Consider the following 27,325-nt stretch of genomic DNA (forward strand, 5'->3'; position numbering starts at 1 on the left):
GCGGACCTCACAGCAGTTACGCCCCCCCTCACCCGGTTATGGCGGCGGTCCCGGAACCTAGATTGGCCTCTCGCTCCACCCCGTTGCCGTGACTACATTTCCCAGAAGGCTGTAGGTAGTGCAGTGACGTCAGCGGAAATAGAGCACGCGTTCCTTCCGGTTGTGCGTGAGTGCCGAGCGGAGCCGAGACCCAGCGGAGCCTGAATCCCGATAAGACAAGATGGCCGGGCTGCCCCGCAGGATCATCAAGGTAACTACCACCCCCCTCCCCCACCCGGCCCGTCTTTCCCGGCCCCCTCAGGCCGCCATCCCCCTGTGCCGGGGCGCAGAGCGCGGAGTTTCCGGTGAGCGGGGCTGGGTAGAGCGCGGGGAGCCGGGTTCGGCCGCTCCGTTGACCAGGGGAGCCACGGACAGGCCCCGCGGGGCTGGGAGCGGCGCGGGAGCGGGTGGGGCCCGTGCCTGTGGAACCATTTGCCCCCCTCCCACCTCCGGCCTGTGTGAGCGAGCACGGTGCCGCTGGAGGCCCCATGCGGCGTCCAGAGGAGCGGCTGCGGGGCTCGGGCGGAGTCTTGGCGCCGCCGACGCGGCGCGGGGAATGAATGAACAGATGAGGCCGCGGCCTGTGCGCCGCCCCTGGGCCCCCTGTCTCTTGGCCCCGGGAGCGGCGTGAGCCGCGAGCACCGCATCCGTCCGCCGCGGCGTGGCTCCCCCTGCCCGCCCCACCCCGGCCTCGGTGCCTGTGAGCCCCCTCGTGGGAGGAGACGCTCAGCTACTGCGCAGAGCGCCCCGGGCTTCTCAGCGGGGCAGGGCCCGGGAGTGGATTTCACAGGGGGCTGCGCCTTCTGTGACAGCGGCAACGAGGAAAACGCGGTATCGGGCTGAATGAAACTGAATGTGCTTCCGTGCGTCGGGCACCAACATCCTGCTCCCACCCGGGTTTTCCAAGGAAAGATTGTGACACCCACACGCCACTGAAACCCATCTTCAGCCTTGCAATTAGGGCTTCCTAGTTTGCGCTAATGACGATTTGTTAATCTCTTGATGACTCAGGACTGACTGTCTGAGGAAGTAAGGTTACACCAATTAGGAATTGTTAACGTGTTGTGTGTGACTGTTTACAGTATCTGTGAAGTATGTGTTTTGCTTGAATTTTAACTTTAAAATGTTTTATTAAATAACTCCAGCAAATTAGCTGTTTCTGCATCTTTAACACTTAGAGTAGGTCTGAAATTATTTTCATTGTAGATGCTTCTTCCTAAGTGGATGGTAACTTGTATGTAGTGAGCAAGATAATTCTAAAAAGACTTTTTCTATGCATCTAATGTAGTAAACAAGAATTCAGACTAATCTTTAAAGTGTATATTACATTGAAATGTCAGAACAATGAAGACCTCTTGAATTCCGGATATTTGGTGGTGTGTACATAAAATTGTATATGGAATAAGGGCTTAAATATTTTTGGATATTGTAAGTAGAGTTCTTTCAGTAGCATTTGTATAAACCAAGCACTGTGTTAATGATATCTGTCTTGTAACAATACATTCATGCAGTGCAATGTGAATCCAACAAATTTCTTGGCTCACACTAATATGATGTTTGCTAAAATAATGTTGTAATATGATTACTTCAGAACTACTCTAGTTAGTTCAAACCCCTGAGTGCTCTAACTGAATCTGGTAAAACTTCTTTGGTATCAACTTATATAAATGTTACAACAGATGGAAGTGAAATCACACAACACAAATTCACGAATGCAGCATAATATTGACCTGATATGGATCTGTCGCCTCTTGTTAGTACAACATAAATATCCTTCTTACTACCTGCATCTACAACTCCAACTTTTAAGAAGTGATGTGATGACTAGTTCTATAAAAGTAACTTATCTTATTCAAGTAAGGTCCATTAGGTTTGATGGGCAATAACACTCTTGTTTCCTGTTAAATTGAATGAATGTTATACAAATAATTTATAATGCTGTGAAGCTGTTCTTGGCTGAACACACTGAAAGTTTGCAACTAATGCAAACAGCAAAGAACAGGAAAATGTGCAAGTTAGTTTGTCTTAAAATGAAAAGTTGCATAATAAATGGCTGGGATAATTAGAATAGAAAAACAAATTGCAGTAAAACTATGCAAGGGTATTATTAAGACTAAAGTTTATTACCAATTTCTTAATGTTTACAAGCCATGTTAAGAATTTAAGGTCAAAACTGTATTAATTGATTTGTCACTCCATTCAGCTATCTCAATGAACAGCAAACACTGGAAATGTTACTGAAATATGTAAGGGTAGACTACTTAGTATTACAACATGTAGTGGAGACAAGATTATTGGGGCTGAAAAAAATCAATGATTTTAATCTAAATTGGATTTTAATTTAAATATGTAAATCTGTTTAAAATTAAATTTGAAATTGACAACCTGTTAAGGCCTAAATTTATAATCTAGTACAATCATATAAATTAAAAAAAAAAGTACATATTTGCTACTATGTTTTAAAGAAAGTTTTAATCAATGAACTGGTGGAAGTTACTGGCAGAGCATCTAGAACTGGAATTTGTTGAATGCTAAATCAGCTTTTGACAGCAATAGCCTCTTCTGCAGGTGTAGAGAAAATTTTCTTCACTTCTGTTTGTTCAATTTAATTAAACGACTAGTTCATTCAAAGTTAAACAACTAATTGAGAGTTGAGAAAGCAAGGAAGCTACTTTTTTTCTCTTCCAATATGTGAATAAATACTAGGTGTGAGAAGATGAAATATATACTAGATCTAAAATCTTGAAGGAGATGGAAACCAGAAATAATTGGTTCAATTCACTAACTCCAGTTAAACTGATTTAAGAGTATTATATGCAAAACATGTTTTTAAAAAGTTAATTTTATTTAATCCAGAAAAGTTCTCACCTAAATATATAAAATATTTTTGTTCATTTTTAATTGTATTTGGGTGAAAATTCAAAGCTAGACTCATCACAAATGAAATAATAATCCTCTAGTAAATAAGAAATGTCTCAAACAATAAAACATAGAAAAAATAAGAACCTGAATAAATGTAAATTAAGCTATATAAATTGCTTAAATAGACGTGTAGTATGGTGTATCCTCCTGGTTAACAAAAAGAAGAATAAAAATTAGTGTAAAGGATTTATTTAATTGTAAATCAACATGTTTTAATTCTTACCAACCAGTGAGAATCAAGCTTTTCTTTAGGAAAAAACTAAAGTACAAATACAAAACACAATTTAAAATTGAAGATTTAAATAACTGTCCTGCTTGCTGATTAAAATCCATGATTTAAATTGCTTTGGTTTAAATAAGCCCACACTGTTTGTTATGGAGATGCAGCAAATGCTCTATAGTTAAGATGAATCTCCCATTATGTTTTAGGTGGCTTTAGATTCTCCTCCTTATTGTCACCAAAAATTAATGAAACTACCTCTGAGTTTTTTGCTTTCTTTTCATGAGAACTTTGAAACAAATAACACAATTTATTTCCAAGGTATGGATGGAAGTGTGACATCTAGAAGAGGATCCCAATCCTTTTTTGTCCCTTGCAGCTTAAAACTAGACACTCAATATTTGTGTTATTTTTGGGGATGCTGTTTGATCTTTTGGAGAGTGCTGATTATTAAGAGGATAATATGTGCTTTAGGTTAAATATATAGATGAATGTATTATGATGCCTCCATAGACTCCAGAGCTTTTGAATTTTGGATTGGTCATTGTGGATTGTAGTGGTCCATTTTGTAATGTCCATACTGTGCCTTGAAATAGGGGTGTCAGACATACAGCCTTTGGGTCACATTTGGCCTACGTGGCAAAGATTGTCCAGAGTCTGAGTTTATTTGTCTAAATGAAAGTTTCTAGCCACCATGGCTGCAGAGAGAGATCCTTCCCAATCTAAACTGGTTATGTCTGAAACAAATAGCTTTGGTGAATTCCAAAAGCCATTGATACTTGAATGTCAACATCAGAGATTTGATTGCTGATCGTTTTAATGGCATAGGAAAGGGAGTGGGAGTGAAGTCCTTGGTGGTTGGATTTGGAGCTGTGGGGAAGCAAATGCAGAGAAAAATAGAGGAAAGACAGGTCAAAGGGAGAGAAACAGAGAAGGTTGGAAAGAGTGGTGGCCTAAAGGAGAGCATTTTTTTTACTGAATCTGAGTGTATGAATAAATAAAAGTTTAGTTACTAAATAAAGACTCTGTTCTCCCCTTGATATCTTTGCAAGCCTTCTACTGATAGCTGTGGATTGAGGAGAGTATGAAGTTCTAAATGTATGTTCTGGCCGATGGGCCATGTGGAATCCAGCCCCCTCTCTTCTGCAGGGGATTGACATTCCTCTTCTTGTTGGGTCTGCTGTTGGCAAAGGACTTGCTGTTCCTGGTCTTCTGGTTGGCCAGGGCAAGGTCTCAGTACTCTTCAGTTTGCTGCTTCATGTTTTTGTACAGGCTGGGTCTCCTCCAGGAGGAGGGAAACCTGCCCCATCCCTCCTCAGTAGAGGACTCTGCATGTATGTGGGACTACTTGCTTCTCCAGTAAAGGATTTTGGAGGGTAGCATAAAGTTATTTAATGGCACTACTGCCAAGCATTAATGTATTATAGGGCGTAAAATTTAGTTGATTTGGTGTGTGTGTGTGTTCATCAGGATTAATTAATTGGGAGCACTGAGTTCAGGCAGCAGGAGAGACTAGGCTGTTTGGGCCTACACAATGGGGGTGGGAGACAAGGCTGGATGGGGTGTAGCTTGAGGCTAGTGGCTGGTGTATTTCAGCTGGGTTGGTAATATTTTCAAGTCCTGAGCCTAAGACATTGTTTGTTAGAGAAACTTGCACCAGAATAGCTACATTGATGCAGTGTTTTCTGCATTGGGGACTTCATTAATGTAAATGGCACATCAATGTGATTTTTTTTTTAATTCAGTGAATTTCATTGGAGTAGTGCATCTGCATTAGAGAAATTTGCACCAGTGTAACTACATCAGTGTAATTACACCAATGCAACCCATCCCCAGCGTAGACAGGAACTCAGCTTCATTGTATTAATACTTCTGGGGAATGGTTGTGTGTGGTCACTTTTGGTGAAGAGATATAAAAGACTGTTTCCAGTTACACTGATCTTAAAGAACTGTTTTGCTACAATGAGGTAAAAGCAAGTATACTTTGCAAAGTTGCTTAACTGCATTACTGATCTTCAGAATCAACAGTATGGTGATGATGAGCCTAAGGATAGAACTATCTTTTGGTTTTTGATGGTTCTGCAGGTGATGGTAGGTGCCTAATTATGGATAGTTGACCTTCACTGTGCACATTCGTACGAACATTTCTATGCTGACATTTTCTTTTGAGAAAAGTATAGCATTCTGTCCAGTGATTTTCTTAAAAGTAACTAATGGAAGTTTACAATCAACTCAGATGTTTTATACCTAAATGTTTTAAAACTTGAGAATATGCCGCGTTGTATTAAGATATTAGCAAGTAAAATAAAACCAGTTTGGTTCATATCATATGGTGCTGGCTATGGCTACTTTGTTTTCTTCTTCATTACCTGTGCATCTGCTAAACTCCTTTTCTAGACTTTGTGTGTGAAAATACAGAAGATGATGTATTGATATATGAAGTCAGTGAAATAGGTCTGCAGTTGCATCTCCTCAGTCAGCTCTGTCCCAAAACAAGAAAACTATTTTCCCATCAATATTTAATATACTGACAGGTTTCAGAGTAGCAGCCGTGTTAGTCTGTATTCACAAAAAGAAAAGGAGTACTTGTGGCACCTTAGAGACTAAAATTTATTTGAGCATAAGCTTTCGTGAGCTTCAGCTCACTTCATCGGATGCATGCAGTGGAAAATACAATAGGGAGATTTTATATACACAGAGAACACGAAACAATGGGTGTTACCATACACACTGTAACAAGAGTGATCAGATAAGGTGAGCTATTACCAGCAGGAAGGGGCAGCAGGGGAGAGAATTTTTTTTCTCTTTTTTTTCTTTTTTCTCTCCCCTGCTGCCCCTTCCTGCTGGTAATAGCTCACCTTATCTGATCACTCTTGTTACAGTGTGTATGGTAACACCCATTGTTTCGTGTTCTCTGTGTATATAAAATCTCCCTATTGTATTTTCCACTGCATGCATCCGATGAAGTGAGCTGAAGCTCACGAAAGCTTATGCTCAAATAAATTTTAGTCTCTAAGGTGCCACAAGTACTCCTTTTCTTTATTCAATATACTGTTACACTCATAATGAGATGAGTGCCCCCCCCCCCAACACACACACATTTTACCTTCTTACATAGAGCCAATCTGCCCTGGAGAGGGAGAAAATCATATTTCCCCACTCTGACAGAGTGAAAAAATGAATGTTCACTCATGTCATGCAGCTGGCTGCAATCTGTTTTTTGGTCCTCATGCCAGTATGCTGCTTAATAATTTTAACCCCAACTGCTCTCTAACCAGCTGTAGTTTCCATTCCATATACTTCAGTTTAACTCTCCTGTTGTGTAATGGAGTTAGATAGTGGTAGAACATCTTAATTTACTTTACTCCAGATTCTTACTAACCGGAGGTAAATTTATGATAATACATTTATGTTAAAGTCTTAATTCAAACAAGTCCCGGCAAAATAAATGGTTTAATATTAATATCAACATTGTAATAAGATAGTTAGATGCGTAGTGATTACATTGGTTTACCAGTGTATTGACTAAGTTGGGGCAGGGGGAAATCCCCAGACAGTTATGCTCAGGTCAGTCATGTGCACATGGGAAGGAAATGGTGGGATGCCAAAACTGGGAAACAGGTCCATGACTTGCATGAGCATGGCTGGGATGAAATGGGTCTATGACTCAAACTGAAATCGCAGGGAGGAGAAAAATGGGTCTGACTCAATGGGGGAGTCAGTAGTTGAAGGCAGGGTAGAATAAAAGAAATGACCTGGCCTGTATGGTTGGCAGGTGAGTGATAATTTCAGGTTCTTTAAATGATCACTTGACTGATCTCTGATTACTGGCTAAGACTTGCTGTTTCTGTCTCTTTTAGACATTTTTGTGGAGAGCAGGGATCACACCTAAATCTCAGCTAGACAGCAAATATTAAAGAATCAAACTAGTAGGCATTTTAAACTAAAAGCCATTTCTCTTCATTCTCATTGTTCCTACATTCTTACCCCAACTATTTGCATGGCATCCTCCAAGTACTAAATGTCATCCTTATGACCGTTGCAGAAAGTGAAATTGAAGAGATCCAGTCTTGGAAAATATTACTGACCCATTTTTCATTTCAGTTCAGTAAATAAAGGTACAATAAACCTTTTTTAAGTCATTTTCAACAGCAGTTGTCTCCAGAACCTGACCCTGACAAGTGCAGCTTTAATAACAGGCTTTTATGTACACCAGTTAATTATCATATTTGAAACTTATTTTGGTGATTTACACAGATCTAGTTACTACTAGCTTAGACCTGGTCTAAACATAGGTTGTGTCATTTTAACTAAATCATTGTCTAAACTGACTTACTTAATATGGTGCAACCCCCTTTTGTGGGCACTCTGGTTTGAGTGCTTGATATTGACTGTAACTTGTCTGTCCTTTATGCCATTTTAAGAGTGCCATTTGAGGTTACACTGATGTAACTAAATCAATTCTTAAATTAATTTGATCATATCAGAATTTTTGTGGGTAAACAAAGAGTTTTATTATAGATATCTTTTACTGGATATTTCAAATGTGTGCTAGGGAGTGATGCATGCTGATGAATCTTGATCTGGAGTTTGTTTTAAACTTCGACTAAAAGGTAGCACATCTATGTAGCATTTAAAGTGTTTTAATTATGAACACTGATATAAACTGGAAACAAATCTTAAGATTAAAACATTCACTTATTTTTGACAATTGGACTTATATTGGATGGGTTGTGACAGTTATTTTTGTGGAAGTTGTTGGAGCTATTTTTTGGGGGGGGCAAAAGATCTCCCTTTGAACGACTGTAAAACAAAAAATAACAAATCCCTTTCAAATTTGGGTGTGCCTTCTTGGCATAACTGACACTTAATATGTAATGAGAGGAGGAAAAATGTAAAATGGTTCTCTAACCAACTGCTGTGTAGATGTTTTCTCTAACTACATAGTGGCTAAGTGACTATTCACCCATCAAAGTTAAACATAGTGAAAACCTTTTAAAATAGGTGTGAGGCTGAATAGAAGAGGTGAGATCAGGGGTGGAGGTAGTGGCTTAAACTCTACTGGGGTTGGGGGGGAAGATATGTTCAGAGGGAGGAGAAAGGATCCAAGAAAAGAACGACGAGGAGAACCAGTAGATGAGGGTGAGGAGCCATTAAAGAATGCGCCAAAAGATAGAACCAGTAAAACATAAGCAAAAAGTCGAGGGGAGTGTATAGAAGATGAGCACAGTCAGCAGCTACAGAAACAGGCAGATTAAGGAATTCTTATATTGTAACACTAAACTATTCCAGGTTTTCCTGAAGATGGAAAACTTTGCAGATAACTAGAGGTGTAGGATTTACAGCCACCAACCAATTCTTGCCTTTACTTCTGCTGATTTGCTAGTCATGCACAATAAGATCAAGCTGTTTGTATGTACAGTAGGTGGAGTCGACTTAACTTTCACCTTGATAAGCTTTAACAGAGTGCATGTATACTTTTTATAGCATTTATCCTGTAAAGACTAGGAAACTTAAATGGGAAGGCATAGTGTGTTTAAAAGGACTTCCATATTGGCTCTGCAGATCAGCGAAACAATTATAATCAATATAAAAGGCACTTCTGAAATTCATGTAATTGTTGTGGCTCAGTTTCCCCTCTAAAATAAAAAGAATACTGTCCCATTTTTGTCAAATGCTTTGGGATCCTTTGATGTAAGGTGCTACGGCACTCTGCAATAATCTGTATATACCCTTGTGTATATTTTAGTAGCTTCAGCATGCTGTTGCTCCGTGGCATAGTATAAATAGGAAATATTGATCTTCTCTGATCTCAACTATCACTCTCTAAACAATGAGAACAATGTTGTGGAGCTTAACCACACTGAATATAATCTGTCCCATAGGTGAGATTTCTCACTTTGCTGGGGTTCACTTTCTGTATGTTGGGAGGAGAATCTTTTCTCTCTGCTATCCTCCCTTTCTCCCAACTCAAATCAAAAAAGCCAGACACCTGCAAGGGGTGGAGTATTTGAGTTCCTTTTGGCTATAGCAGTTAACTGGATTCATTCAAAAACAAATCGTGTATTCTTTGTTCTTAAAATAAAATAGTTGACCCTTTCTCCTTCCAACACCCCCCTCCTTTTTTTTGTATGTCTTCCATCCTCATTCCCCTCCTGTTCCCTATACATCTCTTCCCCATTAGTCCCCCAGACTCAATCTGTCCCTCTTCCTTTTGGGGAGTTTTCTGGGATCACTTCACGATCAGTAAAAAGAGTACTTGTGGCACCTTAGAGACTAACAAATTTATTTGAGCATAAGCTTTCATGAGCTACAGCAATGAAGTGAGCTGTAGCTCATGAAAGCTTATGCTCAAATGTTAGTCTCTAAGGTGCCACAAGTTCTCTCTGCGGATACAGACTAACACGGCTGCTACTCTGAAACCTCTCACTATCAGTGGGACTCTCGTGAAAAAGGAGAGATGGAATCTTTTTTTTTCCCAGAGTCCATCATTGTGTTCAGCCAGCCTGGAAGATGAGAGGCAAGGTAAGGTGCCCTTTCCACAAGGGAGAATACTGCTCCTTTTGGCTTGACGAGAAAAGGATCAGGCTGAAGTTTGAACTGTTTAATCACTGACCCCAAACCTACATTCCTTTAGGAAGTTTCCTGTTTTTCTCCCTCTTTCTTCTCAGTGAATATCTTTCTGTTTTGTCTTAATCAGCCCTGCAGCAGGGAATTGTGAATCTTCTCCTGTTGGTGAAACACTAGATGCATGAACATATATCTGGTTCTCTCCTGGTTTCAGGAATTCTATCACCCATATCATGTAAATACTTAGGATTGAGTGAACATTCACAATTACGAAAGCTCTGGCTCAGTCACACACAACTGGTTTCAGGACTTGACTTTTACAGTCTTATGATTATAACTTATTTCTGCTAGTGTATATATTTCCCTTTCTGGCTTCACAATCACAGGTTTCAGAGTAGCAGCTGTGTTAGTCTGTATTCGCAAAAAGAAAAGGAGGACTTGTGGCTCCTTAGAGACTAACATTTATTTGAGCATAAGCTTTCGTGAGCTACAGCTCACTTCATCGGATGCATTCAGTGGAAAATACAGTGAGGAGATTTATATACACACAGAACATGAAAAAATGGGTGTTTATCATGCACACTATAACGAGAGTGATCACTTAAGATGAGCTATTACCAGCGGGTGAAGGGGGGGGGAGAAAACCTTTTGTAGTGATAATCAAGGTGGGCCATTTCCAGCAGTTAACAGGAACATCCATGGAGCAGTGGGGGGAGGGAAATAAACATGGGGAAATAGTTTTACTTTGTGTAATGACCCATCCACTCCCAGTCTCTATTCAAGCCTAAGATAATTGTATCCAGTTTGCAAATTAATTCCAATTCAGCAGTCTCTCGTTGGAGACTGTTTTTGAAGTCTTTTTGTTGTAATATTGCGACCTTCAGGTCTGAAATCGAGTGACCAGAGCGATTGAAGTGTTCTCTGACTGGTTTATGAACGTTATGATTTTTGACATCTGATTTGTGTCCATTTATTCTTTCACGTAGAGACTGTCCAGTTTGACTAATGTATATGGCAGAGGGGTATTGTTGGCACATGATGGCATATATCACATTGGTAGATGTACAGGTGAACGAGCCTCTGATAGTGTGGCTAATGTGATTTAGGCCCTATGATGGTGTCCTCTGAATAGATATGTGGGCACAGTTGGCAACGGGCTTTGTTGCAAGGATAGGTTCCTGGGTTAGTGGTTCTGTTGTGTGATATATGGTTGCTGGTGAGTATTTGCTTCAGGTTGTGGGGCTGTCTGTAGGCAAGGACTGGCCTGTCTCCCAAGATTTGTGAGAGTGTTGGGTCATCCTTCAGGATAGGTTGTAGATCTTTGATGATGCGTTGGAGAGGTTTTAGTTGGGGGCTGAAGGTGTTGGCTAGTGGTGTTCTGTTATTTTCTTTGTTGGGCCTGTCCTATAGTAGGTGACTTCTGGGTACTCTTCTGGCTCTGTCAATTTGTTTCTTCACTTCCGCAGGTGGGTATTGTGGTTGTAAGAATGCTTGATAGAGATCTTGTAGGTATTTGTCTCTGTCTGAGGGGTTGGAGCAAATGCGGTGGTATCGTAGAGCTTGGCTGTAGACGATGGATCGTGTGGTGTGATTTGGGTGAAAGCTGGAGGCATGTAGGTAGGAATAGCAGTCAGTAGGTTTCTGGTATAGGGTGGTGTTTATGTGACTATCGCTTATTAGCACCGTAGTGTCCAGGAAGTGGATCTCTTGTGTGGACTGGTTCAGGCTGAGGTTGATGATGTTGGGATGGAAATTGTTGAAATCATGGTGGAATTCCTCAAGGGCTTCTTTTCCATAGGTCCAGATGATGAAGATGTCGTCAATGTAGTGCAAGTAGAATAGGGGCATTAGGGGACGAGAGCTGAGGAAGCGTTGTTCTAAGTCAGCCATAAAAATGTTGGCATACTGTGGTGCCATGCGGGTACCCATAGCAGTGCCGCTGCTTTTCAGTCATTGATCACTGTTTATCTTTTCCTCTTTCCTCCTTGCTCCTTCTATCCCTTTACCTTCCTCTTGCTTTTATTACTTGGGTCTCTGTCATCTCCTAGATTTTCTCTCCTTCTCCCAAACCTTTCAGTCTCCTACTTTGTTGCATTTTTGAGCATCCACAAGTGTGCATCTCTATATTCTTTCCCTCTGTCTCAAGCATACATCCACTCCCCCTTCTGCCCTTCAATCTCTGCTTCTCTCCCAAGAAAAGACCAGTGGCTTTTGGGCCACCAAGGTATGTCTACATTGCAGTAGACACACTGGGCTTGGGCCAGTGGTATGTTTAATTGTGATGTAAACATTCAGGCTCAGTCTGGAGCTCGGGTGCTAGGACCCTGTGAGGTGGGAGGGTCCCAGAGCTCAGGCTGAAGGCCAACCTTGAACATTTACACCATAATTAAACAGCCCCTTATCCCAAGTCATCTGGCATGAGCCAGCCACATGTATCTAATTGTAGAGTAGACACACACCCCAAATTTCTTCTCTACAAAGAAATAGCTTCCTGGCAGTGCACTGAGGGCAGGTCTACATAACAAACTTGCATTGGCGCAGCTGCATCACCGTAGCGCTTCTGTGAAGACACTCTAAGCAGACAGGGGAGAGAGCTGTCCCATCAGCTTAACTCCACCTCTGTGAGATGTGGTAGCTATGTCAGTAGGAGAAGCTTTTCTGCCAACACTGCTGTCTACATGGTGGGGTGGGGAGTTACGGTCAGTATAAAGATGTCGCACAGGAATGTGGATTTTTCACACCCCTGAGTAGTATAATTATACTGAAATAAGTGTGTAGTGTAGACATGGTCTGAGTGGAGTTTAAGTCCCAGACTGAAAGTTGGGGCTTATCTACCCTGGCAGTTTACAGCGCTGCAACTTTCTGGCTCAGGGGTGTGAAATAACCGCCTCCTGAGCGCAGCAAGTTCAGCACTGTAAAGTGCCAGTGTAGACAGTGCACCAGTGCTGGGAGTCGCACCCCTTGTGAAGGTGTTTGGTGTGGTGGGTTTTTATTTTTTTTTTATTTTTTGTTTTTGGAGACAAGTACTAAATTTGCTTTTTCACAGCTATTCAAAAATAACTTGTTACAAGTAATATCACCTTCTAATTCCCTTAGTACACTATCATGCATGTTGTCGAGACTGGTTGAATTGTACATGTTTAAATCTTCTGAGCATTCCTTTTAAAACTTCTTCCTCATTTCTTGTCTTTCTCTTATCTTCAGCTGGTACCAAAGTTGCTGTGATTAGTTAATCCAGTTCCTAAAACATATTTAGAAAGGTGTTTTTATATGATACACTTTGGTTATAAAGTGCTCTTGTGAATTGTTTGGATGATAGGAAACTCTAAGCTGCAAGCAAGTGGATCTTGGAATTGCTTAAGTGAGCAAGAGCATGTAATATGTGAAAAATCAGGCACTCTAAGTCTTGCAAAGTACTAGTGAATTTGGGGAGGGGGGGCAGGGAATGGTTCCCATGCTTTTGTCTTTGCAAAAGTACTAAGCTAGAGTATGTGTGTGAGGGTTTTTTGCTGGATGGGGGGAGCTGTGCTCTTGGGGTCCACTTATGAATGTGGTGAGGTGTTTTAACTGGCTTCTTGGCACAGAGGTTTCTTTTTTTTTTTAAATCCCAGTAGCACAGTGGAGCAGTCTCGTTTGTATGAACTGACATGTCTCTTGAGTCTTGGCAAAAGGTGTCAGAATTTTAAGCCAGTAGAGCAGTCTGTCTAGTAGAATGCTCCATAGTGCATCTGGGAATAGTCAGTCAAATTGCTTGATTGGCTGAAATTTCCATATAGCAAGGCTTTCTCTACTAGCAATTACGTATTTTGGTGAGGAAGAGTCATTGTCCTGTGACTCTGGATTAAAAAAAAAAAAGGGGGGGTGGAGGGGAAGTAACAGGGTTTAAAAAAAATACTCCTCGGTGTTTCTGAAGTTTAACTGACCTGTAACTTTTTTTTTCTTTTGAGTTAGGGGGTGTTACATTAATGTTCAAATTAACAGGCTATGGAAATGTGAAAACTAATCATTTGTGTTGAGAGATTTCAGACTGATCAGATGATACTTCCATTTGGTACTGAGCTGATTCTGTACTTAAAACAAGGCAGACAGTAACAGTAAGGCAGTGTTGTAAAGTTACTTCTCATAAGGTTGCTGTACCCATACTCTTACTAGTATAAAAGGTTGCTGAATTGGCCATTTATAACACATAACTGGCCGGGATAGTTTTTGAAGCTGATCACAGAAGAAAGAGAATGCAGTGTTCTGATATGCTACATCAACTGCTAGTTACAGGAGGGAAATAAATTCCTCTTGTTTTTTCTCTCAATGAATTCCATGTCCCACGTACTGGTGCCAATTCATTCAATAGGAAGATATGTCAAGCAGGATAGCATGTTAAGGACTAAAATGAAACGAGAACAGGTACAAAACAGCCTCCCTTCCCCCCCAAAAAAACCCACCCCACCCTTACAAGATGTTGTCTTAGAGGCTAGTATAAATAGAACTCTGTTTACAGATTTCTTAAATTGACATTTCCTTTGTGAAGGCCATGGAATTGGCCATCTCTTAAAAAAAAGTTTAATGAAGATTAACAGAAGCTAAAATGTGACCTAACTGGTCAGGTAAAAATCCAACTTTAGGGATACCCTACAGCAGGAAATCCTCTTAATTCCTTTCATTCAGGGAAGTATGTCAATTTAGGTGAATTACATAGCTGAAGCTGACATACTTAGACCTACCCCTGCAGTGTCTTCTCTACCGCGAGTCAACTGCTGCTGCCCGCGCCTCTCGCGGTGCTGGAGTACAGGAATTGACGGGAGAGTGCTTGAGGGTCGACTTATCGCTTCTAGTCTAGAAGCGATAAATAGACACCTCCCCCGCCGCTGGATCGATCGCCGCCCGCTGATGCGGCAGGTAGTATAGACATACCCTTAAATATTTTTGCAACAACAATAGAGAATACTGCATATTTTTTCTATCTCCTATAAAATAGGGAGTTCAGACATAATTTAATTCATTTATTTAGGCTGAGATTTGTAAAGATACTTGATGGGATTTAGACTCCTGACTACCTAAATCCCTTTTGAAAATGGGACTTAGGCTCCTAAATCAGTTAAGCATTGTGACACTGAGCACAGCAATGTCTAAATACCTGTAAAAATCTTGGTCTGTCTCTTATTTTTCTGTGAATAAGTCTGCTGTCTGATTAAAATCTCCTGTTAATTCTAAACATAGGACTTTCATAGGTCCTGAGCCAGTAAAGTACACAAGCACATGCTCCAAGTTTTTGAGTACACCTCTACCCCGATATAACGCGACCCGATGTAACACGGGTTCGCATGGGTTCACTCTTCACATGCCTTCCCCCCCCCCCACGTCTGGGAGGCAGGAGCTGTGGGGGGGCACTTTTGGGGGCCCTGCAGGCCCAGAGTGGCCCGGGTGATAAGTGGGGGGACGGGAGCAGCCCCCTGCGCTTCCCCGGCCCCAGCCGTGTCGCTTGGGGGGAAAGGATCCCCCCCCCCCCCGCACTCACCAGCAGCGGCAGAAGCAGAGCAGCCCGGCCCCAGCCTGCTCCACTCCATCAGCTCCTAGCCGCGGCGCTCTGGTTCCCACCGCCGGTGAGCGTCCTGTCCCTAACCTGCCCACACTCACCGGCAGCGGGAAGTGGAGTGACGTGGCTGGGAGCTGGCGGAGTGGAGTGGACTGGGGCCGCGTTGTTCCGCTTCCCGCCGCAGGAGAGCGCAGGGGGCGTCCTTCTGCTGCTGCCGGTGAGTGCGGGGAGGTTGGGGAAAGTGGAGCAGCGCGGCCCCAGCCTGCTCCACTCCGCCAGCTTCCAGCTGCAGTGCTCCGCTTCCCGTCGCCGGTGAGCGCCGGGGGTGTCCTTTCCCCAAGCTCCCCGCACTTACTGGCGGCAGAAAGTGGAGCAGCACGGCTGGGGCCAGGCTGCTCTGCTTCCGCTGCTGCTGGTGAATGCCGGTCGGGGCAGACAGGGAGCCAGGGGGGTTGGGTGGGATCCTGGGGTGATTAGGGACGGGGGATCTCTGGAGGGGGCGGTCAGGGGACAAGGAGCAGGGGAGACAAGGCAAGGGCAATACAAGCTGTTTCACATATAACATGGTAAGAGTTTTTGGCTCCTGCGGACCGCCTTATAGCGGGGTAGAGCTGTAGTTACATTGATGTTATTGGCACTCTTCACATGCTGAAGTGCTCTGTAGTATCAGGGCCTTAGTGAGTTGAATTTATGGGAGACTGGCAAATACTTAACATGGGGAAATATGAAATATCCTTTATTTTCAAAATGGCAGGTACAAGAAGGGCATTCAGCATTTGTCTGAGAACTTTATTTTCCAGTCACTTTCCAGTTCCCACTGTAAGAATTTAGCACATGGTGTAAAAGGGTATTAAAATGCAAGCATTACCTTGCCTTTTATAATTAATCTATGCAGCATTCTCTAAAAGGTAATGATTAAGAACCTTTGGGTTTTTTTAATGCCTGGCTTCATATTCCAACAAGTTTGTGTGTTCTAGTGCCTTGTTTGGGTGTTTTGCTCAAGTATGAGAATCAGGGCAACCAGGGACAAAATTTACTGTACTTAGATGCTCCATAACCTACCCGTGTGGTGTCACTACTTCTGTTTCTATACCTGACATTTTGCTTCCCTTCAAGGAATTAAAAAGCTCCACAAGGCAGAAAGCACTTTAATGGGAGCTTTGCTGCTGGGACAGCAAACATTGGGTTAACAAGCAGAAGAGTCTGCAAGAAATATATGAAGTGCATAAAAGTTGTACTGATGTAGATAAAACAGTTATAACCCCCCGATGTGGGCATAGTTTTATTGTGTTTATACCAGTATGGTTTATTCCCTCATGGGAAAGGGAATAAGCTATTCTGGTGTAAGACTTCTCTTTACTGGAATAATTGTATCCACATTAGGGATTGTATTAGTATAACTATATTGATCTAAAAATAATCCAAACACCCTTAACCAAAGTTAAGGTTATAGTGGTACAACTCAAGTTCAGACCTGGCCAAAGACTACAGCCTGGTCTGCATCACACTGTTAGGTCGACGCAGGTTGCCTTGCGTCAACCTAGCTGTGAAAGTGTCTTCACTTAAATTTGGCTCCTGCCGACATAAGTTCCTCTCTGCTCCAGTTTAGTAATACCACCTCCCTGAGTGGCAGCATCACGGTCAGTGCCATATCAGTGTAGACATTGTGTTGCTTACATCAGCTGTTGGCTTTCAGGCGTTATCCTGCATTGACAATACAACCTCCCAGTGAGGATGTGCACCACTGACACAAGGAGACAAGTGTGTGCACGCAGAAGTGATTTAATAACTATGGTGGCTGTATGCCAGAGTAAGTTTAGGTCAACATAATATTGTAGTACAGACATGGCCTAAGGCTATGTCTTCACTGCTCTCCCTCCCTCCCTTTTTTTTTTTTTAACATAGCTAACTTGCATTAGTTATCTATCTTGCTTTAAAATCCTAGCAGAGACCAGGCTGCCTGCTGTAGCTAGGTGGGGGTATAGTATTGATCATGCCTTGCTACCTCATGGTTTGTAAAACTAGCTGTCCCTTGTAAATCCTGGTAGAGATAGCATGATAACTAACATGAATTAGTTTTATTTCTGTTTAAAACAAAACAACAAACACCCTTTTTGGCAGTGAATACTGTGACAAATTTCCTCCTCTACCTTGGTGGGTCCTATGCTTATTGGCAGATTTTCTCGCTTCAGAGATTCACAGCAGCCCTCAGTTTGGCCACTTTCGTGGCTCAAATCTGCCGTTCACTCAGTTAGCCTCATCACTGGCCAGCATGGGGAAAGGAAGAACAATCCTCACGGTCTCTGCTGATCCACCTAGCGGATCGGGGAACAGGCCAGAGACCTTCCCCTCTGGTGGAACCCACAGTCCAGTTCAACTCCTCCAGTATCAAGTAAGGAGTTGTGGGGAACTTGGGCCCACCCTCTACTCCGGGTTCCAGCCCAGGGCCCTCTGAACTGCAGCTGTCTACAGTGGCTCCTGTAACAGCTGCGTGACAGCTTCAACTCCCTGGGCTACTTCCCCATGGCCTCCTCCCAACACCTTCTTTCTTCTCACCACAGGACCTTCCTCCTGATGTCTGATGATGCTTGTACTTCTCAGTCTTCCAGTAGTATGCCTTCGCCTTCTCACTCTCAGCCTCTTGCTCCCAGCTCCTTTCATGCATACCAAAAAACTGAAGTGAGCTCCTTTTTAAACCCAGGTGCCCTGATTAGCCTGCCTTAATTGATTTTAGCAGCTTCTTGATTGGCTGCAGGTGTTCTAATCAGCCTGTCTGCCTTAATTGTTTCCAGAAAGTTCTTGATTGTTCTGGAACCTCCCCTGTTACCTTACCCAGGGAAAAGGGACCTACTTAACCTGGGGCTAATATATCTGCCTTCTGTCACTCTCCTGTAGCCATCTGGCCCGACCCTGGCACAATACATAGATAGCCTTACACCAAATTTATGACGCAGCCCTAGGCAGTCAGTGCTTTCAGTCGGTGAGGTCTAAGCCTTGCTTTTCTCCCCTACACCTGATTGGCAAAATTTTGTTGATGAAAGTTGAAGAAAATAGAAATTTAATGAACACTTCTGTGAAAAGCTTCCCACCATTTATACCTAGTTACTATCACTCAGAGCTTTAAACTGGTGGATATACCAAAAAATGTGCTAACTGTCGCTTCTAGAAAAAGATGAATACTACCTTTGTTGATACAAAATGAAATAGAACATATTTAGCCAGAGATTAAGGTCATGAGTGTTACATAACCTAGCAGGCGTTTTTTATGGACTTTCCTTTTTTTATATATTTAATTTACTAACTTGGTGGTGTGGACAGTCTGTTGTGATTTGGGTGCTATTTTTCCTTTCTCGATTCTATTTTCATTTAAGACTCTTAATTTAGTTTTTTCTCATTTTGTGGGTATTATCTGCTTAATCATAGCTGATCAAGAATGGTTTTAACAGTGACCTTTGAATAAAACATTTTGTATTATCTTTGTCTTTTTATAATATAGCTTGTAGCAGATTATTATTTGGCAAGTGCTTTACAGCTAATTACTGTATGAGATGAGTAGACTGATATTATTTGCCATTAATGATTGTGGTGCTTTACTTTCTTTATGATCTGATGCTTTTCTATAAACTGAGGTTTTTCTGCTCAAAGTAATGGATGCCCTTTTGGCTCTGAGAAAGACACCTGTGTTGAAATGGTAAACATAGCCTTTTAAATATTATTAGTTTCTTTGTTAATAAGTGTATTTTATCAAAACATTACTTTGCACTGCAGTACAAAGAGGCACATCCATCTTGTTTTGTAATCTTGCTGATTTTCAGCTGTAGTAGCGCTTCAGTATTTGGGGTTATGTTTTGTGGGCACCCAACATAAAATATTTTTATAAACGTCATGTAGTGTGCACTGCATAAGCTTTAATTCTTGTAGTTGTACAACTTGTTTTACTTTTATAATTTTCTCTCCCTTATTGCTTTGTGAAGGATTCAGAGGGGAAATAGTGAAACTGACTAGATAGAAGTAGTCAAACACACAAAGGAGAGAGAAAACAGCTGTTTTTCTTTATTTCAGTTACAGTAATTTTAAATATGGTAATAGTTACAGTTTCAGGGTTAACTACACCTTTGACCCTCTCTCCTTCAGATCAAGGACTTAGGCTTGCAGTCCCTCTGTACCTCACTGTGATTTTTTTCCCCCAGTGGATCTGAGCATGGTCCAGCATTTGTGGTTAATCTTTCTCTACCACTTATCAAGCAGTCTTCACAAAGTAAAATACTTAGTTTTAGGGTAAAAGCATTACATTAAAAAAAAAGTTCCTATGTACAAGCTAAAAGCTTACCAGAGGTCACGTTGCGCCCCCTGTCCAACATATGGCTCTGGTAGATATCAGTCTGTCAAACCCCTCAACTTGGTCTGCTCTCCTGGCTACCAGTTTGTCAGGTTTCAGATCCAGACTCCTCTGGACAGTATAACTGTTTCTTTATCTGTTTGATCTTTTGATCTCTGATCTCCTGTAACAGGTAATACAAGTCAGTGGCCCTTTCCTCCCCGGGGGAGCTTCAAAAGGCTTTTTTTGTTTTGTTTGTTTTTTTTCTGTCTCTCCCCCCCTCCCCCCCCCGCCGCATTAATCACCCCTTAGGGATTCCAGATTCCACAGGTTTTCATGTTCTAAACATAAAATAAAGATGCTGCATGTGTTTGCAATATTGGTCACAGTAACAGAAATAGATTAAAAATACTTCAACACCAGGATGGGTTTCTCTTTAAAGTGATATACCCCATAAAGCTTTTTTAGTAATGCAGAAGAATTGAATTGTGCAAGTTTAGTCTGATACCTTAAATTTGGTTTATGGCTGTGAATACATTGCACAGACGTTTGTTTTATTGAATCATTCTCAAGTCCTCGCACTACTACATTGCATATGAAATAGCTCTTCCTTCTGATTTTGTCTGCTAGGCACTTTTGTGTAGTGCAGAGTGGGAAGCACTTTCCTCAGCATCATGGTGGTGTGGTGTTCCTTGGAGAGTTCTCTGTAGCAATCCATCCTGTTCATAGGTTCATCAGTTTTTAAGGTCAGATGGGACCATTGTAATGATCAGGGTGGATTTGATTTAAATCACTAGTCAAGAAGACTAGATTTAACCACGGTTTTCTACATAAAAGTGCATTTTTGTTGGTTGTTATAACCTTAATACGTATTCTTCACAACTCAGAGCTGTAGGTTTCGTTTTTAGAAGGTACACACTATATACATTTTTTAAACAGTGATTTATCTTGGAAACTTTTCAGATTAGTTTTACAGCTGTATTAGAAAATGAATGATTGTTTGGTTATTTCATTTACCAAAGGTAATTGAAGCAGATAGTTCACCTCCCAATGACTTCATAAATATCTCCAATTCAACAGGTTAATCATTAATATTTGGAGGATTTTCTTGCCATGCTGTATTAGGAGGAGAACATCACGAGACAAACAGACATTTTGTTGTTTTAGTTAAATAAAACAATTTACATTAAATATTCTGGATTTTTTTCTTCAACAGCAAACATACACTTGTTTTGTTAAAATATTGCATGTCCTTCACTTCTCACATTTATCTCCAGACTTCTTCTTGTCCAGATCTATTCCGCCCCCAACAATCTTCTATTCATTGAACTTTTTGAAACTTTGCACTTTTAGAGAGAGGTAAGGGATTGACTCTGTACACAAATTTGCAGAGGGACAGTAGAGTTGAGGTCTTATTTCTCACCTGTATATATGTTAAAACATTTTTTGCTGTTAACAAGCATGTTACCTCTGGAGATACACATCCACAGTTTTGAGAACTGCAAAACTAAGCCTCTCTGATGGTATCTTCTAGACCAGAGGTGGGGAAACTACTGCCCGTGGGCCACGTCTGGCCCATGGGACCATTCTGCCCGGCCCCTGAGCTCCTGGCCCAGGAGGCTAGCCCCCAGCCCCTCCCCTGCTGACCCCCTGCAGCCACGCCACTGCGTGGACAGTGCTCTGGGCAGCGTGTCTGCGCGCTCGTGCGGGGCAGCGCAGCTGCTCCAGTGCAGCTCCCAGACATGCCGCTCTGAGCAGCATGGTAAGGGGGCCGGGGGGTTGGATAAGGGGCAGGGGATCCTGGGGGGCAGTCAGGGAGAAGTGGATGTTGGATAGGGGGCGGGGCAGTCAGGGGTGAGGGGTCCTGGGAGGGGGTGGTCAGGGGACGGGGATCGGGGCAGTTGGATAGGGCAGAGGTTCGGGGGGAGGGCAGTCAGGGGGTGGGGAAGTGGGGGGGGTTAGATGGGGGTGGAGTCATGGGGGGAGTTAGGGGTGGGGGTCCTGGGAGGGGGAGGTCAGGGGACAAGGGGGGGAGTTGGATTGGGGGGGAGTTCTGAGGGGGGCTGGGAGGGGGCGGTTAGGGGGCAGGGGCCAGGCTGTTTGGTTAGTCACAGCCTTCCCTACCTGGCCCTCCGTACAGTTTTGCACCCCAGTGTGGCCAGAAAGTTTGCCCACCCCTATTCTAGACTGAGCACTCGGTCCTATTAAGTAGATAGAAAGATTAACCTAAATAATCTATACAGAAGCCTGTGGAACCTCATAAGATTGGGTCCCTAATCTTTGAACTATTGGAACTCATTAACAAAACTTTTTTCTTAAACATGACATGAATATATTGTGTCATACTACAGAATTAGAATTTATAATCCCTGTTTCATGATGAGATACATTATTGCTCAAAGGTATCTTAATTAAAACTATCTTTAGATAGGTTTTTCCCTCAAAAGGCATTTTTTCAAAAGAATCAGATTTAAATTTTAAAAAAAGTGGGTTTTTTAAAAAAAAAAAATTTAAAAACCATTGATTTTTATTCATCCTGGTAATGATCTAGTCTGACCTCCTGTCTAGCAACATTCAACCTTAATTTAAAAATTGTCAGAGATGGAGAATCCACCATAATGCTTGGTAAATTGTTCAATGATTAATTACTCTCATGCCTAATTTCCATTCTGAATTTGTCTCGCTCTTCCTATGTGATTTTTGTTGTTGTTTTCTTTTTATACTTCACCTAATATGAAAAGTCATTTTCTATGGTTTTGCATAAATCTACTTAAAATGAATATTTGGTATCCTGGTACAAATTTTGTCTAAATGTTTGCTGTGTTTTAAATAGCTTGCCTTTGTTACACCATGACTCCTTCCTCCTCCTCCTCCTCCTCCAGGAAACCCAGCGCTTGCTGGCAGAACCAGTCCCTGGGATAAAAGCAGAGCCAGATGAGAGCAACGCACGTTATTTTCATGTGGTCATTGCAGGTCCACAGGATTCCCCCTTTGAGGGTGGGACATTTAAACTTGAACTATTCCTTCCAGAAGAATATCCAATGGCAGCTCCTAAAGTACGTTTCATGACCAAAATTTATCACCCTAATGTAGACAAGTTGGGAAGAATATGTTTAGATATTTTGAAAGGTAAGTACATTTCTCTTAATTCATTCTAAGCAGGGAAAACTGACAATTCAGTTGTTAAAAGGATTACAAACTTTTTTTGTTTTAGCTTGGTCACGAGGCTGGTTTAAATGGCTTTAATCTGAGAGGAAAACATATTAAATCTGGGGGTGGTAATAAAGAATGTGGTATATCATACTACTGTAAATCTTTCTCTTTAGATAAATGGTCCCCAGCTTTGCAGATCCGTACAGTTCTGCTATCAATCCAGGCTTTGCTAAGCGCTCCCAATCCAGATGATCCTTTAGCAAATGATGTAGCAGAGCAGTGGAAGACCAATGAAGCCCAAGCCATAGAAACAGGTAGTGTATCACACTTGTTACTTTTGTATTTGTGTGAAATTTTATGAAAACTAGATTACTCATGTGTTTTTATTTTGGAACTTAATTTTAAAACCTGACCTCCGGTTTAGTGCTTGTGACTCACAAGAACAGTTGTTTGCTTGTGCAGTTGATAGCCCTGAATGCAGGTGCAGAATCAGTGCCAGAGTGGAGGTCTTTCTTTTCTGAGGATCCACTTAGTTTGCACATTTCACATTGCTAAAAGTACAAGAGTATTTGACTGAACTCTTAATTGGGAAAGAGAAACCATTCAGTTTTGTACTTTACATCCATTCCTTGTACATCATGAGAGAGATTCTTTAATAAATTGCAGTTTAGTTCCACAGAGCTCTACAGCATCTCTAAATCTGCTTCTGTTGCAGGCTCTAATAGAATGTAGTTTCTGAGATAATAGAATAAACAGGCTGCATTACGCCTTCCCATTAAAGGATCCTCTGCAGCCAGGCCATCTGTTCCCAGTGGCATCTGTTTCTGTGAATCTTGTGGGCTTGGATTGTGACTAACATTCCACAACTAACATGCTTATATTTGTGAAACAGTGACATAACGCTTAATTTAAAATACTCAGGTGCCTCTGTTTAACAAGCTCTTCTAATCAAAAGTTTGGGAAATGGAGTATATTGAAATGAATAAAATGAGATTTATTTCACTTTAAGAGTATGCATCTTTTTTTCTTTACAGCCAGAGCATGGACTCGGCTATATGCCATGAATAATATTTAAATTCGCTCTGAACATCAAGTGTGCATCACTTCTCCTATTCTGCCAAGACCTCTTTTCTTTTTTCTTTTGTTTGCATTTAATGGACACAGTCTTAGAAACATTACAGAATAAAAGTCCAGACATCTTCAGTCCTTTGGTGATAAAATGCACATTAGCAAATCTGTGTCTTGTCCTAATTCACTGTTGTAACGCATGAGCAGAGGCTAGAAGCATCATCTGGATTGTTGTGAAACTGTTTAAAAGCAGTAGCATATCTCTGCTTTTAATCATTTTTTCCATCATGGCTTAAGTATAAGCACTGTGAATGAAGGTAGTCAGGGTTAGCTGCAGGGTTTTTTGTTTTAATTTTGTGAGCTCCTCCTCTTCCCTTTTTTATGGTGATGCTAAATGCATTGGTTAAAGCAGCTAACCAGTTACACTTTAGGATATGCCCTCTAGCTAAGTCTAACTTAGATGCTGTAGATGGACAAGCCTGATTGTTTGAACAAAAATGGGAACATTAAACATCCATCACCTTCACTAATAATATTGTGATTCTGCTGTCAAGTGTAGAAACCTCCTTTCAAGAAAAAGCGTGTGACTATTTTGTATGGCTTTTCTGGAAAATCTTCTGTAAATCTTCTGTTTTAGTAAAATATTTTTTGTTATTCTACTTTGCTGTTGTACAGTTTATTTTGCTGTGGTTTTCATTTCTCTACTGTGACAATTGTATTTAAAAAAATTGAAACCAGAACAGAACAATTTGTCTTCTCCAGTCTGACAGATTAAATAGTAAGAGGAAGAATTTGCGAATTCCATTACTTTCTGTTGCTGCTGACTGGTATTACTAGCTCATGCCACAGCGTGTTCCTGAATTGGCCAAGATAGTGCACAATTATATTGGTAACTGGTTCTTTCAAAATGAGCCTCTGATGAGTATGATTTATCAGTCAGAAAGGTTTGACCATGCTTTAGCGTGTCCATACATAAGATGTTATGGATCATTAAAGCAGGAGGCTAACAGAGCAAATGACAGCAGTAACTAGGTAAATGTGTGACTTGTCTGTTTTTGTGCTGAATATTAATCAGGTATTATACTATGCTCTTTCATTCTAACTCATGTCTCAAAAACAGCATAAAACACCAGTGTACAGTACAACTGTTACAGACCAGCTGATCAGTCAGTTGATATTTGCTAAACTACTTTCAACTAGCCCCATTTAACCACTGAGTTATCTATAACCCTAATTAAGATAAATATCACAAAGGTTTATTCATTTGGAGGAAGTAAATAATAGCTTCTTGCTTCCTCGCTCTTACATTTATTTTTTTTTCATGTCTCTTGGAAGCCCATTTTAATCTCCTTTTCAGTTCAACTTCATATCCCTTTAAATGCTTTTTTCTTTCCTTTTTTTTTTTTTTTTTTTCCTAGTTGCCCCCGCTCCCACCCACCCCCAACCCAGGAATGTTTTCTGATCTCTAAGCTTTGTGTGGTGAGTCTGAACTGTATAAATGACAGCCTGAAGTGGGAATGTATGTCTTGCAATTCATGGTGATGGTTATGTAGCCCGTTGGTATTCTCTGCCTCCCACACTCCTATTCTAGTGTCATCTGGAGTTTCTATAGAATGTGGTGTATTTATTGTGCTCTTATGTAAGATGAAGATTATCTATTAAAGTTACATTTTCAACATACAAATGCTTTCAGTGACTGGTAACTGGTATTGTCCCTCAAAGTGCACTGCATAGTAACATTATAAAACTTGGTTCAGAATGATCTAGTTCAGCACAAGATTAAGACACTTAAAAAGATGGATTTAAAGTTAGATTTCCTTATTGGATGGAGTTTCTCACGTCTGTGGCTTGCAGCAGAACTTCAGTCTTCAGGTTGAGTAGCCAGGCCTCTTTACTGTTACTAACAAATCAGGTTTTTTGTTATTGAGATGAACATTTGTGCAGTTTAGTTAGTGTAGTTCTCTTGCGTGTCATTATTTGGGTGACTAATTAACTGAGCATACATGTACCCTTAATTGTACGGTAACTGATTTTTAACATGGTAGATGGCTCTTCTGAATTCTTATAAAATAAATCTAGCTAAAGATACACTTAAAAAACCCCCAAACCTTTAATACTATTACTGTTCACATTTACCAATTAATGCCTTTATTAGCATACTCTGAATATGTAATTGAATGGAAAAAGTACTCCTCCAATGAAGCCAGGGTAAAGGAAAGGGGAGTGCAGTAAACTTCATGTGCATAGAGAAGCCAATGCATCCCAGGGTTTTGAAGGATCTAATTCTGGAATGTAGCTGAGAGGGCCACTGGTTGGGTGTTGAATCGCTTCCCAATCTGCTTTTTCTCGGTACTGTTGGACAATGTAAATGTGTGGGGTAAATAGCTGAGAGATGTCTACAGATTTCAGTTGCTTTGAAGGACGTGCCCTTAAATGCTTATTTTTAAAACAAGTGTGGATTCTAAAAACTTCTCATGGCATAACTTCAGTGATATGCACTCTGATTGTAAGAATCCTTCAGTGTGGACTTCAAGTCCAAAATAAATTAAAGCCAAGTAGGATCTATGAAAATATAATTTTATATTACAATAGTCACTTAACATCTGAATCTCGTGCTTTTAATGAAGCTTAACATAGAATGTCGGATGTTTTCTGCCTTGCATCAAGTGATGCTTGCAGATATATTTGACTTCGACTCCTATCTGAGAATGTTTGAAGTTCTTAGCTCATCTGTATAGTTGCCTGAATTATCTGAAATGAGATTAATGGAATTTTTCAAATGGTGATTAGAGATGCCCCACAATGTTCTGTTATCTAATGCTCATTCCATGACCTCTAAAATTAAAATTTGCCACAAGTACAAATGTGGTTGCCTTACCATGAGTACTAGTTAGAATTTTTAACCTTTACAGAAGAATTATAGTATTTCCATGTATAGCTTTCCTTCAATGCTATTGGTGCTAAGAGCTAACTGGCCTGAAAGCCTAAACAAGAGTTGAAGCTATATTTTACATATTAGTTTATGGATGATGATTGTGTAGGTAGAAAGCATACATTGTAAACCAGACCCTAAATTTTTTTTTATTTCTTTTTTGCAATAACTAATCTAGGTCAAGGAAATACACTGGAAGGTCCTTTTTTTCTTGCATTTAACATTCTGAAATCTGAACTGTCTTTTAAACATTTAGCCATGATTTTACATGGAAATGAGGTTGTGTATAAATCACTTAGAACTGATAGAATAAATGTCTTGGATATTAGATGACTTCTGTAGCCTAAACCAGTGAAGCGTTGCTTCTCTAGCTTTCAAGAAAGCGTATCTCCAACACATTATGGTTACTGTAAAACATCTTAATGGAATAGTAAAATCAAAAGTTGTGAAATTTCCCTCAATTTGTGTGTGTTCCTACTTGGAATTATGTTGAGGGTTACTTTAAAATAAAATGTCTATGTTATAAACAGAACCTGTCATGACTGTAATGTAATAGACACTTGAAATAAAAGG

The 27,325-nt window shown here is 41.0% G+C and overlaps 1 protein-coding gene across 1 annotated transcript; it reads left to right on the plus strand.

The window, feature by feature from the left end:
- The first annotated feature begins 78 nt into the window (after positions 1-78).
- On the plus strand, positions 79-25,504 carry UBE2N (ubiquitin conjugating enzyme E2 N). Its single transcript, XM_084617889.1, has 4 exons — positions 79-250; positions 22,482-22,728; positions 22,926-23,066; positions 23,787-25,504. Exons 1-4 carry the CDS (start codon positions 221-223, stop codon positions 23,825-23,827), a joined length of 459 nt encoding a protein of 152 aa, XP_084474015.1. The 5' UTR covers positions 79-220; the 3' UTR covers positions 23,828-25,504.
- Positions 25,505-27,325: the final 1,821 nt, after the last annotated feature.

This window comes from Lepidochelys olivacea, assembly GCF_965140295.1.
Source record: "Lepidochelys olivacea isolate rLepOli2 genome assembly, chromosome: 1".
In the NCBI taxonomy this organism is placed as follows: domain Eukaryota; kingdom Metazoa; phylum Chordata; order Testudines; family Cheloniidae; genus Lepidochelys; species Lepidochelys olivacea.

What these genes read in the sequence shown, in the direction of transcription:
- UBE2N (XM_084617889.1), top strand. Translation starts at nt 221, where the DNA reads ATGGCCGGGCTGCCCCGCAGGATCATCAAG. An exon ending in ATGTTTAGATATTTTGAAAG is followed by an intron (nt 22,729 to 22,925) that starts GTAAGTACATTT and finishes CTTTCTCTTTAG; the next exon opens with ATAAATGGTCCCCAGCTTTG. An exon ending in AGCCCAAGCCATAGAAACAG is followed by an intron (nt 23,067 to 23,786) that starts GTAGTGTATCAC and finishes TTTTCTTTACAG; the next exon opens with CCAGAGCATGGACTCGGCTA.